The following is a 14441-nucleotide window of genomic DNA, read 5'->3' as shown; positions in this document are numbered from 1 at the left end:
GACTGCTCAGCCGAGCTTGTGTAAGCCAAAGGATCAGCAGCACAAGTCTTCTTTGTCCCTGAGTTGGTTTGCTTGGCTTAAGCTCATCACTGTTGCTTTTTTCGCCCCTTGCTATGGATCAAAGTGAGGTAAATGTGGCGTCTGACAGTGAGGAATACACACAGAGAGATAATGTGCTTGCACGAGATACAGAAAGGGTGTTCAGGTATTTATAGCTTGTATCTTGTGCTTTGAGGATAGATGCAAGTAACTGTTCAAAAGCATTACGTATTTAGAGTAGACAGTAATGGAAAAGTATCCATTTGTTTTACAGTGCTCCTCCTCCTAAATGCACATTATTGATTCACCCACAAGCACTTTTGCATCCTTCAAATAGACAGCAGAGGTATTCTTAACATCTAGAGTGCACACAAATGCGCATGGATTTGATACAGATCGGTTACAGCATACATAAAGTATAACATTCCAACATACAATAGATTCCCTTTCAAAATGTACAAAATAGCTCAAATGTAATACATTAATGGGCAATTCCAGCGTTATGGATATGTGACATAAAAAGACTCAGAGAATGCATTTGTTACCAATATACTGAACCATTTGTTTATATTTGATCAAACCCTTGTTGATAGAGTTTAAACATCAGAAAAATATTAGTCTATGCACAGGTTTTCTTATTACAAAAAGGGAAATAAACATCCATTATCGATGTGACAAAAATGGAGACGGTTTTAGGGAGACAAACTTGAATTTGAATTAAAATCCACAAACCTGAGCAATTATAAATGAAGGAGCGATGCCGCTTCACAGAACATAAGTTGTTTTATTTTCATGTGCCCATTTATGAGGAATATGTACCGTTATGGATGTGACCATCCTGAAAATGGTACTTATCTGACTATGAAATATGCACTAAAAAATGCTTTAAAAACTTGGGAGACCTGACATGGGTATTTGAACCACCAAGCGTGATATCTGTGCTGTAAAATCTTGAATTTTTTCATGGGAAAGTTGATATTTTCAAGGAATTGACTTAATTTTCAACCAACAATAGTAAAAGATACTTTTATTCAATAAGCAATTTATAAAATTTACTTCTAGATCGCATTTGCCTTCACACATGATCCTATTATAAAAAAACTATCCAATAATTGGACAAGAAACAAAAGATTAATGTCAAGTACATAAGCTTCAAAATACTGAAAAATGATAATAGATTTGAGATTTATTTTATTTGCGTTTTAGGATTGATCACAAATTGTATTATAATCTCTGTACATTACTTCAGATTTTCTGTACTTTGCTCTACCATTGCACCCATATGTCAAGCTGACAACCCAACGTCACATCATTACCTGCAGTGTGTTTGAGAACATGAACCCAAAGTCATGCCAACAAACAGATTAAAGTCGTGTGAGGATTTGTAGGAGCTAAAAGCTGCTCTTCCAAAGGATTGAGCCCTGGTTTAGACACACAGCCCTGAAGGGGTGTGTTCTCATTCTTACTGTATATGCTATGTTAACAGGAAACAGATGTAACACATACCAGCCAGACCCTGCGTTACATTTATGCATTTGGCAGACGCTTTTATGCAAAGCAACTTACAGTGCAATCAAGGAACACATATTTTATCAGTACTGTATAACCTTGTGTGCTGCTAACACAAGGCTAATACAAACTGAGCTAGTTACAGCATCGAATCTCCACCCCACATATGGATGCAATATATCATCACAGAGTGAATTCTTTGGACGAGTTGAAACATTGCATAACCAGAATTCCTTTCAGCAACCGAACATTTAGGGGATTTACACAATACAGAGCGCTCACAGAGTGTTGTAGGAGACTGTGGCTGAGTTCAGAATTGCATGCAGTGCACAGTATGTAATTTGTATCAGCAAAAAAACAATTTATGATCTTTTGGCATGTCTAGTTCTATTCTTCTGTATCTCACATTCCACATATAAAAACATAACACACACAAACACAGAACAGCTTGGAACTACAATGATTTCAGACATCTAATGGTTTGAATTCAAGGTTATGTTGATAGCTTGTGTGGCACATGAATGAAAACTTTCATAATTTCATACACATTAACACAAGCACAAAAGTTATCAAGGCAAGTCGATAGACGTCATACTGAGCATACAGTACATTTCCACAATCTTGTGTCCTTTTAGAGGTCAGATATTTGCGTAGTAGTTGCATAGAGATGAAAACCCAAGTGGCATTTTGTGTTCCAATGGTTTTCATTTATTGTGGTAAAACAAATAATTTACAGTCATCTGTTCTATGAGGAATAAAAACATACTAAGGATGAAAAAGAACATGCTGTATTGCACTAGAGTTTTTAGAGAAACAATATGGTAAAATATGTGTATAAAAGAAATTTATTTTATTCAAAACAGTCGCCGGGATTGTAGTTCTCCTACTCTTAAACCCCAGCAATGTTTACAAGTGTCTCCAAAAAGAACTCAAAATTCCAAGTGACCGGTTTCCGTCTAACCTTCTAGTCCCGTGGTTTGGTAGCAAAAGTGAGGTATCCAGTGTGCCCTGCCATTTCTCTTGGAGGTGTGGCAGTCTTGCATACCACAGAGGCATTTCCAGTGTTTGAGACATCCTCCTCTTGGGTCCTGTCTGTCGAGCCCTCTTCTGGGCCAAAGTCTGGCAGAGGTAGAGTGACAGAACGAACATCATGCACCCGTAACAGAACCTCCAACGTGCAGATCTCCTCAAAGCCATGGTCCAATAAAGCCTCGCAAGTCCTCTGGACCTGCTCTATACATGGCGAGAAGGAACACAGTCGTCCTCCTGAAAACACAGAAAAACAATACTCTTACAATTGCTTTTACTTTTAAACAAAGCAGTAACTCTTGTGCTACACACACGAAGAACTCAACTCATGTGGCTTGGAGTTATGAATGGAGTTTGGATCAAGTACAAATCACTGCTGTCCTTCTGAACCTTGTCTCTTCATATTTCTTCTATTTTTGTTGTTGCCATAAATCATTATTAGTCACCCTTTATGTTTTTTCACTGGGTTTTGCAAATATATGATCAATAAATTATTAAAATGTGCTTGTTTACTTTGACGACACAGTATTTAATGATTTAAAGAGTAAAGTGTCAGACAAGTGTCAGACAATTTGGACATCTGAGGATTTGGAAGGACATCAATGGAATTTAATAAGCAATATCCCATTGTTTATGTGCATGTCTATCTTATCAGATCAAACAAAATATGAATTTAATGGACATTATAGAGGAGATGGTATCCTATTGGACAAAATGAAAAATGGCCGTTCGTCACTGGAACTTACGTCATTTGCCGGAAAAACAAGCGTCTGGTTCACGTACAGCAAAGGGATAACGGAAGCTAGACATTATCGTTAACGGCTCATTTAATATGGCTATTTCTCATAAAGAAATGCATCGATTTGCGTCAGAAGACCTTTGTTAAGACCATGGAGCCGCATCGAATCATTCTTTGATCGATAGATACACTTTTTTGAGCTTCGAAAAGTTGGCCCCCATTCACTCCCATTATGGCAAACTTATTCCTGACAACAATCAAAGATCATATACAAAAACTATTGTATATAGTAGTTCTATAAAAAAATATATACGGTGAAAATTTTATATTTATAAAAGTTCTTTCAATTTTAAGATATTGCTAGGAGGTCTTTAAAAAAAATGTCCATTAATGTAATCACTGAATAAAAATGTTGCCTAATATCATTTAAACCAGGACATTCCAACAGAATATGTTTCACAGTCCATAGAATTTTACAAAACTAATAGGTGGATGGAAATATGTCCAAAAGAACCTAGCTTTTTAACATCGGTTATCGTAAAAACCTACAGAAATGTCAAGAGGGGTATTTCATATAAATTAACCAAAATTACAGACATGCAAAAGGAACATTTTGGTTTTAACAAATGCAAGCATTAAAGGAAATAACCACATATAACCTTGATCTTTGAGCTCAATTGCATCATAACTGCAGTATCACCTGCTCTAATCTGTTGATATGATTCTTCGTGAAATTTGCAAAACCTATAAAACAGTAGCAAAACAAACACCCCCTGTCCCCTTTTCTCATGGAAAACAGGCAGTCCCACCCCAAAACCTAAGCCAGTTCTAGTCAGGCCCAATAGTGGGGCACACACTTACCATTTTACAAGAAAATAACTATAGCAAGAAAATATTAAACAGCTGTGGGTAATACAAGTTAAATAAGAGTATACTCATATAAGCCTATGTTTTCAGGAATCTGCTGAGCTTTGTGTGTTTGGAGACAGTGAGACAACATTCAGGAAGTAATGTCTCTCTCTAGAGAAATTACATACACTTTAAACATATGCTTGCTCGATCGCTGTAAAACACTAACTCAGCATGCTGTAAAGGGTCAGAGTGCAGGTAGATCGTAGCTCATGTTACGCATATTCCTGACGTAATGTTAAATGGATAAACAAAGGCGCAGCGGCTGAGAGTTTGAAACCGTGATCTCTCCATCTTTCTCCACTAACACAAATGGAGAGAATTTGGACTAAAGGTGGTATTACAAACACTGACAAGAATAGCCGCAACAGACCATAGTAAGAAGATCGACGGGGTGCTGCGAGGAGACGAGTATATTGAGGAATCTTGATTGGATTGAATCTAAAAACAGAACCAAAATATGAACCAATCAGGTGCACTGAATTCAGCACGAGTTATCCTTCAAAGTACTGCGTTTCTGATGCTTCAGGTGCTCAAAGACACCGTCTAAAAACTGGTCATCATACAAAGAATGGAAATATCCCACAGGCTCTGTTTTAAAATCGTCAGAATGCATTGTGGGATTGCTTGTTATGTGAAGCCACACACACATGGCGAGAGAGCGAGCGAGAGAAGCTTTTCATTCCATTGACGAATAAGGTCTTTCCATAAAAACAGAGTCATAAACAGAGACCTCAAGTCTCCTGGCAACACAGGCCTGGAAAAGAGAAGAGCCGTGCCAAATGCTAGGATCCTCTGAGCGCTTAAACAAGACAGACAGAAATTGAGAGGAATTCCGGAAAAGAGAGCAGATTAAATCGAAATGAGAAGTTGCTGCAGCACAGTCACGTTGTGCACTGAAAACTCGCTGACAAGTAACCCACAACAGAGTAGATTTATCAAGAGAGACAGAACGAGAGAAGCCCCACAGTCTTACCCTTTATGGTCAAAAACTTCTTGCATGTGTATAACAAATCAGACTGTAAGTGTCTGGGGGGGTGGACAGCGCTGAAAAGAGGAAGAGACTTCTCCTCCCTGTGATCCTCTTTGATCTTGTAAGCCCAGGGTGTGCTTTGTTTTCCTGCTATTATGGCTCGTGCACGCTTGACGATAAGCCACATGGATGTGTTTGAGGCATGTGCGCTACGACTGCTTCCATGTTAATAAATAGCGCAGGCAACTGGAGTTATACTGTACGAGCAGACGATGTGCATGGTTTCCTGTACAAGAGAGTATTAAGTGCTACACATTCTTATGATCTTTTCTCTACCAGGACACAATAGACATATGAGAATATCTCAGACGTGAAGACCTCTGACCCCTTTCTGGGCTGCCGACTAGTCTGGACCTGTCCAGTGGGGCAAACTGGGCAGCAGTTTCTATGGAAAAAGCTTATTGCCAAGCAGTCTTGTTTCTTTGGAACACTCCAACTTGGTTGGTTGATAAAAACAAACTGAACAGACAAAACGAATACACTCGTGACTTTAGAATGCTATTCAAAATACTGTAGGCGATCATGGCGCTCATGAATTATTGTTACTGGTGTCATTTGTGCAAACATTGATGTTATTATAGAGATGAATGGGTCTGTGTCAATGGTAGCGTTTGCAAAGCCTGTACGAGTAAAGCCATTAATTTTGCAATAGCACACGCAACCTAAATTTCCGACCATCACCATCGTTTACTCTTGTCATTAAAAACCTGCAGAACTTCCTTCTGCAGAACACAAAATAATATATTTTGAAGAATGCTGGTAAGTGAATAGCGCCATCACCCATTCGCATGCATTGGTTTTGTGTCCATACAATAGAAGTCAATGGGTGGCGAAGCTGTTCGTCTACCAATTTTCTTCTTTTGTGTTCTGCAGGTTTGAAATGACAAAAGGGTGATGAAAGAGGACACAATTTTAATTCGTGGGTGTACTATCCCTTTAAATGTAAAAAGATTTGCTTCCTGTCACTGAAACCCTTTATGACTAGTTATTACATGTTTGTTTCCTGTACCACAGTGAAATCCCTGTATTGTCAGAAAGGGGACCTTTGAATATTATTTAATACAGAAAGGGGTGTTAAAGTAATCTCAATAATTCCAATATAATTTATATCCTATTGTAGTCCTAGTGACTGATAACACAATACATTAAGCATCAACAATACGATGATGTTCTAGTTATTTCACAGCTATGCGCGCTCACCCTTGCGTTTCATGGCCCTCTTGGCATGTGGGACTGCCTCCCAAGGAGACGGGATGTCTAAAAAGACGGCATCGGCTACACCTGTCACACCAAAGCCCTCCTTGCACACATCCTGGTTTCTAACGGTAACAAGGAGAGACACCTTGTGCTCCCGGAACTCCTGGATGGCCTTCTCGGCCCGCTGAGCGTGGAACTCGACCGTGTGCAGGTGGCCGGTGGGAGCAATGGTCCGCAGAATAGCATGAGACAGAGAGCCGCTGCCTGTACCTGCAACACAAACGTGCACATATGACTTTCTCAAGCTTTTGTGTTACAACAAGTATGTATGTAAATAAATGAATGATGTGTCGTGATCACAGACTCAAACATTAACATTATGTGATGCATGTGGGTATGCTGTTAATGTCCTATCTTCCTCTTCAGGGACTCATCTGCTGCAATAAGGATCAGTGTTTGGTCTAAAGCTTTGCATTCAGATACTGCAGATTAGAGAGACTGACGTAAGCAGCAGAGGCTCGGAAAGGGGGAAAACAGGAGTATAATTATATATTATCAATAATCCAACTGATGGTATCTTTCCTATATAAAAAGCAACATCTTACAAGAGCCAAAGCTGCAAATTGCATTATTGATCGCAAATGTCTGAAAACTGCACTGATATCATAGTTAAATGCAGATACATGCCGCTCAAAGAATTTAGAGTTGTGTAGATGGACATCTGAATGTGTGCGCACTCAATTCAAATGGATTCATTCTGAACACTATCAAGATGTCTTTGTCTACTTTAACCAATGCAACCCCAACCACCTCTGCATGCTAACAAAGTCTGATTAGCATGTTTATACAACTCGATGACTTTCAGGAAACCAAAAACATCAGAATTTATGTGGACGGTATTTGGATTACAGTATACATTTCTTAAAGAGACAATGACTTTCACACGCACAAATTACTATTCATATTTATTTATGGGACTTAAAATAAATATGACTAGAAAATATAAATCTTGTTTGTTATAAACACAAACCTGTTTATAGGTTAGAAAACAACTCTGTTGTTTGGTATTTCATTTTATAAAAGCCCAATAATAATAATAAAAAAAGGGCCATTTCTGTCAATGCCATTAAGATTTCCAACTAACAAAAGGAGATCCAAGAAATATTCATGGTAGATTTCATTTGTAAATTATATTTGTAAAAATGTATTTGTAAAAATATGGCAGTATGTCACATACTGACGTGACAGGCGAGATGCGACGTGACAACCTGCTTGTTCTTAATGGGTTTGTCCAGTGTGAAGAAAATTATAATAATATTTAACAACAAAATAATTAGTAATAAATCAAATGAAAGGCTAAGATAAATAATTTTTACAGTAATAAACAGTCAAAATCACCAGAATTGTTCTTTTTCGTAAGGGATCGTGACAGGCTGACCAGTCTTTAAGGGATGTAAGGGTAGGTTTAGAGTAAGTGGCTTGTCAACCGGTCAGGCCAGGGGTGTGTGTACACTATGCAGGGCCTTTTTAAACCTACACCAGCATATTTTGAGTACTAAGAATCTCCTTAATCGAGAAGACCGCTTGAGATTAGCTGCCGGACATTTGAGGTGTACTAAAAAGCAAGGCAAGTCTCCTTCACAAATGTCTCACCTGACTCACAGACGACAGAGCCGGGTTTCAGCTCCAGCATCAGTGTGATATTGGCTATGTCTGTGGTGTAGAGGATCTGTGTTCGGTGGGGAAGGTTAACGGTCCACAGCTCTGGTGTAGGGTGTAGCACGTACACCCATCCACCCTTACTGCACGTCACCTTGGAACCAAATCGTTGCCCAATCAGGTCACCGGAGTGGCGGATGACCCCATAGCGGGTCTGCGTCTGAGCTCCAGACTGAACTTTGACAGGCATCATGGACTCGTGACCCAGAAAGATGATGACGACATCCCCTTCTTGGATGAACTCTGAGTATTCCACAAAACTCATGAGGTACAAGTGGCTGTCAGATTAAATGAAGAGTTCAGACTTGCTCGTCTAAATGGAAGGACATGGAAACACATTACTTTTATAAAATAATAAGACATTTACAGCCATTATAGTATTATTGCACAAGACAAAAAAAAAGGTTTTTTTTAACCCTACCATTAATTATAAAACTATATGTAGACTACATGTACGTATTACGTACGCATGCACGTTCATGTACGTGGCCGTACGTAAGTATTCGTTTAAATTAAATTGAAATAACGTTTCTAACGGTTTCCATCACAAGCCGTCAAGACTCGCATCAGCTGCGTCCGGACTTCCTCTCAATACTCCTAAAACTGTTCAGAAAACCACTCCAATGGGCCAGCAGTAAGTTAATAACACATTTCTGAAAGTTTATAACAACATGCGAATATAATTTATATTATTTAATGTATCAGACTCAGCAAGGTCACGGTCACTGATGACAGGGCAGAATGGATTGGACATTTATTTTCAGCATAAAGCCTTCATTTGACACAAACACAAATATTGGCATTTTTAAACAGTTGTTCTTCATAAAAACACTTGTTGTTCAACTCAGAATCATTATCGACAGTCAAAGACGTGTCTCTACAGGTAACGTCTACGTTACGTGGAGGCTTTTATCTGAAATGACGTAAAAAAACCGTGTTGTATTAGAAAATACAAATATAACAACAGGACATATGAACAGTGTCTCGTGTATATATAATGTAATACAGCGCTGAATCACGGATTCAACGCAAACCTATTTTGATTAGAAAACGTCGTTTAAATAAGCGGTTTGTATTTGGTGGTCCACACTGAATAACACGAGACCATCCAATGCAACATTCAGTGTTACCTTCAGTGGGTACAGCGATCGTGCATTTAAAGAGAGACACATACAACATACATAAACCTTGAACGTTATACCCCACGTTAAAAAAAAAAGTGACTTTAAGTGATTTACCTTTAGTCCGTAGACAATAGATTTATATTTTGGAGCAACACGTGTGAAGCTAACTCGCTTTGAAAGCCGCATGAACGACGTTGCGATGCTCTCAGTAGCAGATCTTCACTGCATGGGGATAGACTCACGCTGATGCCACGACACGTGTGGTTGTCGCTCTCTACTTACAAATCTACGCTTGTCGCAAAACGTCGACTCTACGCCACATGTTTCCGTCCCAGGAAAATGATGTAATAATGTTTTTAAAAGGGCAGTAACTTGCGTAAAAAACTTGTCGTTATGCACACATATGTATTTAAGTTGGAGTATAGATGTACTAGGACACGTTTAATATATGGTTAAGTAAATGGACGTTAAAATGTAAATCAACAATTAACTTTGCAAACGTTTAATAACTTGCATATGAAAATAATTGTCTATAAAATACCAAGGACATTGCTAGGACAACCTTCTTGAAATGATCCTTTGAGAACAGCCTATGTCCTAACGACAAGGACTACAATGCCACGTTCTTCCTTGAATGAATGGACTACAAATAGCAGCCAATGGGAGAAGCGTTCGCGTACTATAAAACAAACGCTCTATCATAATCCAGTTCTGGTTAGAGCACAGTGTCGCTTGAGAGTTAACACACCGGGAAAATAGGGATCTTTGTTTCAGCTCAATCTCCCCCTAGAAGTAGTCAACCATCAACGGTAAGGGCTCATCAAATTCATCACCTAATAAAAAGCTATTAAGGGTAAAAAATAAGCTAAATGAACTACGCTATAAAAGGCGCCAAATGATTGTGAATAGGCTTTATATCGGTAAAGACTTGGTTTTTATTGCAACGCTGTATAAGTAAGGGATGATGTACAGGCAGCCGGTTGATAACAAACGGATGAGAAAAAAAAGGACATGAAATGTAAATTTGAAATATTTTTTAAGCTCGTTTTTACTGAACGCAGACCTTCCGCGAGGAAACGACGTTTACTTTCGGTTTTAAGGTAAGAAACGATGTTCAAAATATCAGGCAATTCGGCTTAATCGTTTGTAAATATGATGTCATACATGTTATAAAAATGGATATTCAATATGTCCAAAAAACCTGTCGAAATTATTTGAGAGGTTGCTATCTGGTAATAACGAACCTGCAAATGTCGCGACTGGCCAATCAGAATCAAGCATTCCGACGAGCCGTGTATAGTGTATTTGAAGAGTTTGGTTCCAAAAGTCAAATATCATGTTTTATTATTGTGTAAGTTAACAGTATGCTTTGAGTTTTTATGGCTAAAATCAAAACAAACCAACTGCTGTATGACTGATATTAATTGTTTGTCGCATGGAAAGCATTATCTAGTCACCCGTCCCGGAGCGGTCCTGTGTTTGTAGACGCCCCTGTCAGATGTTTAAGCCATCCATAACACCGAAACAGCATTTTTGAACATATTAAGTAAGTTAAAAATATAATATGTTGTCATAATATCACAAGGAAGGAGAGCGACATAAAACATCCGACGAGTTCGCGTCACTTCTTCACTCTCCAGGCGCGTACGTGTGTGAAAACACTGCGCATCTCCGCCCTCCACTCTTTCGGTTCACTTTTGATTCCAGGAAACGTTTAGAGTTTTAACGGGTGTTTAACAATTGCTGCTGAAGTTGTACGCACATCTGTCCCCGTTTATCCACATTTCAATGGAAAACCGAGTCTTTGCCAGTTTTACTAAAGCGTCATGATAGGAGATGGTGTTGAAGCGCTTCTTGGCTTGACTGTGCGTCGTTATTTCCCTCCGCGCTCAGGGAACAGCAGCCATGCCTTTCGGAAACAGCCACAACCAGCTAAAGATGAAATACACGACAGAGCAGGAATACCCAGACCTCAGCAAACACAACAACTATATGGCCAAAGTGCTTACCCCGGCCATGTATGAGAAGTTGCGCTCCAAACAGACGCCCAGTGGATTTACGGTGGATGATGTCATCCAGACCGGAATAGATAACCCAGGTAAAGATCACCTGCGGTGGACTTTATAATCTCTAATGGAAAACCATTTTATCCTTGTGCCCTTGACAGTGACCCTGCTGACTCTGAAAATAAATGTACTGTACAGATAAGACTAGCCTACTTACTCTACTTGATGTGTAATGCACGTGCAAATCTGGCACGTGAGCAATGCATTCTGACCTTATGATGTGAGGCAAAAGTATAGAGTAGTATTATTACATGCATGTGTTGTTGTATTCATTTAGCAAATCTAAGAGAATAAATCTGTCAGCTGAAGATGAGTATCCAGACTTCAGCATGCACTGCAACTACATGGCCAAAATCCTGACTCTGCAAATGTACAAGCGTCTTCGTAAGCGCTCTACACCTTGTGGCTTTACCATAGATAAAGTCATTCAGACCGGTGTAGACAATCCTGGTAAAAGAACACGCATTCTTTCAGGGTCAGGGGTTAAACGGCACTCAATGGACTTAATAGATACAAACTGTTGGCTCGTGCACCACTCACAAGACCCTTATTTGTCCACACACGCTTGTTTTCAATCTCAGGTCACCCCTTCATTCTGACGGTGGGTTGTGTGGCTGGCGATGAGGAGACCTATGAAGTGTTCAAAGAGCTGCTGGACCCTGTCATTCAGGACAGGCACGGAGGATACAAGCCATCAGATAAACACAAGACCGACCTCAACCCAAACAACCTCAAGGTGTGGAGTCAAAGGCCTGTTTGCAGTTTTATTATATGTTATTTGGGTGTTGTGATGTTTTTTGTTTACAAGACACCCTTTTGTCCTTGCAGGGTGGTGATGACCTAGACTCCAATTACGTGCTGAGCTCTCGGGTCAGAACGGGCAGGAGCATCCGTGGTTTCTGCCTGCCGCCCCACTGCAGTCGCGGAGAGAGGAGAGCTATTGAGAATCTCTCTGTGGAAGGTATGACACTGACATGAGCAAACATGAAAACACCTTCCTGTAATATAAACCTGTTCATGTGGCTCCCTCTAGTGGAGATCAGTGTCATCATCTGCTGTAGGAAGAGACTCATTCAAAATCATTGCCAAGGTGGATTCCTTGGAGACTTGAAAGAATTATTTATTTAAAAAGGATTAACACACGTTATCTACACCATAGCTTTGGGAGCTCTGACTGGGGATCTGAAAGGAAAATACTATGCCCTGAAGAACATGACAGAGGCTGAGCAGCAACAGCTTATCGATGACCACTTCCTGTTCGACAAGCCTGTGTCTCCCCTGCTGTTGGCCTCAGGGATGGGCCGTGATTGGCCAGACGCCAGGGGCATATGGTTAGTGTTCTCAATCTTCCTTAATGCTCTGCTAGTGCTTCTTGGCTTAATTTTTGGTTTATTCCTAATTTAATTAAAACAAACAATCTTTTGTTTATTATTCTCCAAACATAATTTGATGAAACTTTAAATTTCCCCAATACCAATTTGTCTAGAGTTTAGGACCCGTTCAACTGGAAATGAGAAGTTTACTAGTGATCAGAAGAGCAAATGTTTTTTACCGTTACATAAACTGGGACATTTGCATTTCCTCACTTTCTCTTTGTCTTCAGGCATAATGAGAACAAGACCTTTCTTGTTTGGGTGAATGAGGAAGACCACCTCCGTGTCATCTCCATGCAGAAGGGTGGTAACATGAGAGAGGTCTTCAACCGCTTCTGCACAGGTCTTACCAAGGTATTACACCACTGTGATGCTACATTTGTCTTTTAAATCTCAACATGGCAGATTCCCTTATTAAAGTTAAATGACATTTAAATTTAGTATCGTGTATTATCATGTTTTGTATTATTGACAATGGCACTTCGATATTCATTGACATTCTGAGCATCTTCGATGTAAAGAGACAAGAAATTCTAACAGATTGCTTGTTGCAGATTGAGGAGCTGTTTAAAAACAAGAAACACCAGTTCATGTGGAATGAGCACTTAGGTTACATCCTCACCTGCCCATCCAACCTGGGTACAGGCCTCCGTGCAGGAGTACACGTCAAACTGCCCAATCTCAGCAAGAACAACAAGTTTGAAGATGTTCTGAAGAGACTGAGACTGCAGAAACGTGGAACAGGTAAAAGCACCTTTACGGCGTATATGTATATTTGACATTTGGATATTGTGCCTGCAAATCAATGGTCTTCCTGTTCATAAGGTGGTGTGGACACTGCTGCTGTGGGTGGTGTTTTTGACATCTCGAACGCTGACCGTCTGGGCTTCTCTGAGGTGGAGCTAATGCAGATGGTAGTGGATGGAGTCAGATTACTGATTGAAATGGAGAAACGGCTGGAGAAAGGCCAGTCCATTGATGACCTCATTCCTGCCCAGAAGTAACTTCAACCCCCACTTCACCTAAGTTCTTCAATCACCCTTATCCTATCCCAACCCACCTTTATTAACCGACCTAACGAATGATTTGTTCTTGGAATACATGTTGTATTTAAGGTTCCTTTGGTTCTGATAAGTTGTTACACAAATAGATGTCACCGGGCAACAGCTGGATGAACATATTGGAAAATAAAAATTTGCCAATGTTGACCTGTTTTGTCGTTCTTCCTCTTACTGTCCTTTATGCAGGATTCCCACACCGTTTGGCCAACAAATGTATTTAGTGGTGATAATGATCACACTTAGTTTAAAGCCCTTATTATAACTGAGCTGAATGAAGTGTTCATATGTATACGACTGGGGTCTTATTTATAAACTTTGCGTATGCACAAAAAGGGGCTGTAAGAATGCGCCACTCTCCACGCAAAGGTTGTGATATATTAAAAACAAACTTCACAGGAGAATGTACGCATCTGTACGCAAACTTCGATTGCAGAAAGTAGCCTAAATGTGAGGAGCGATCAATTAATGCCTCACGTTAGATCCCCATTATCATGGTAATGATTATTTGCATTTGTATTGAATTGTTTCCCTCTTGAAAAATCCAACTCGAATCTAAATATTTGTCTACATCACACTACGGGAGCGCACGAGGAGGAGATGGCCCGACTGCATGGAATACAGGACAGTATCAAATACCATTAGA

At 39.7% G+C, this 14441-nt stretch overlaps 2 protein-coding genes across 3 annotated transcripts; one reads left to right on the top strand and one right to left on the bottom strand.

Annotated features, from left to right (window-relative positions):
• Positions 1-1043: 1043 nt before the first annotated feature.
• On the bottom strand, positions 1044-9920 carry trmt61a (tRNA methyltransferase 61A). 2 transcript variants are annotated; one of them, XM_079472998.1, is made up of 4 exons: positions 9413-9920; positions 8109-8487; positions 6459-6725; positions 1044-2814 (listed from the first exon to the last, which is right to left on the bottom strand). In XM_079472998.1, exons 2-4 carry the CDS (start codon positions 8437-8439, stop codon positions 2513-2515), a joined length of 900 nt encoding a protein of 299 aa, XP_079329124.1. In that variant the 5' UTR covers positions 8440-8487; positions 9413-9920; the 3' UTR covers positions 1044-2512. The 2 variants fall into 2 exon arrangements, with proteins under 2 accessions (XP_079329124.1, XP_079329125.1); XM_079472999.1 differs by having other exon boundaries at positions 1051-2814; positions 8109-8452; positions 9413-9551.
• Positions 9630-13945, top strand: ckba (creatine kinase, brain a). The gene is made up of 8 exons (XM_079472997.1): positions 9630-10107; positions 11192-11396; positions 11946-12100; positions 12193-12325; positions 12524-12695; positions 12968-13091; positions 13292-13481; positions 13563-13945. Exons 2-8 carry the CDS (start codon positions 11204-11206, stop codon positions 13739-13741), a joined length of 1146 nt encoding a protein of 381 aa, XP_079329123.1. The 5' UTR covers positions 9630-10107; positions 11192-11203; the 3' UTR covers positions 13742-13945.
• The last annotated feature ends 496 nt before the right edge of the window (positions 13946-14441 follow it).

This window comes from Barbatula barbatula (genome assembly GCF_947034865.1).
Source record: "Barbatula barbatula genome assembly, chromosome: 14".
NCBI classification, from domain to species: Eukaryota; Metazoa; Chordata; class Actinopteri; order Cypriniformes; family Nemacheilidae; genus Barbatula; species Barbatula barbatula.
Note: the sequence above shows the minus strand (reverse complement) of the source record. Positions and strands in the feature narration are given on the sequence as shown.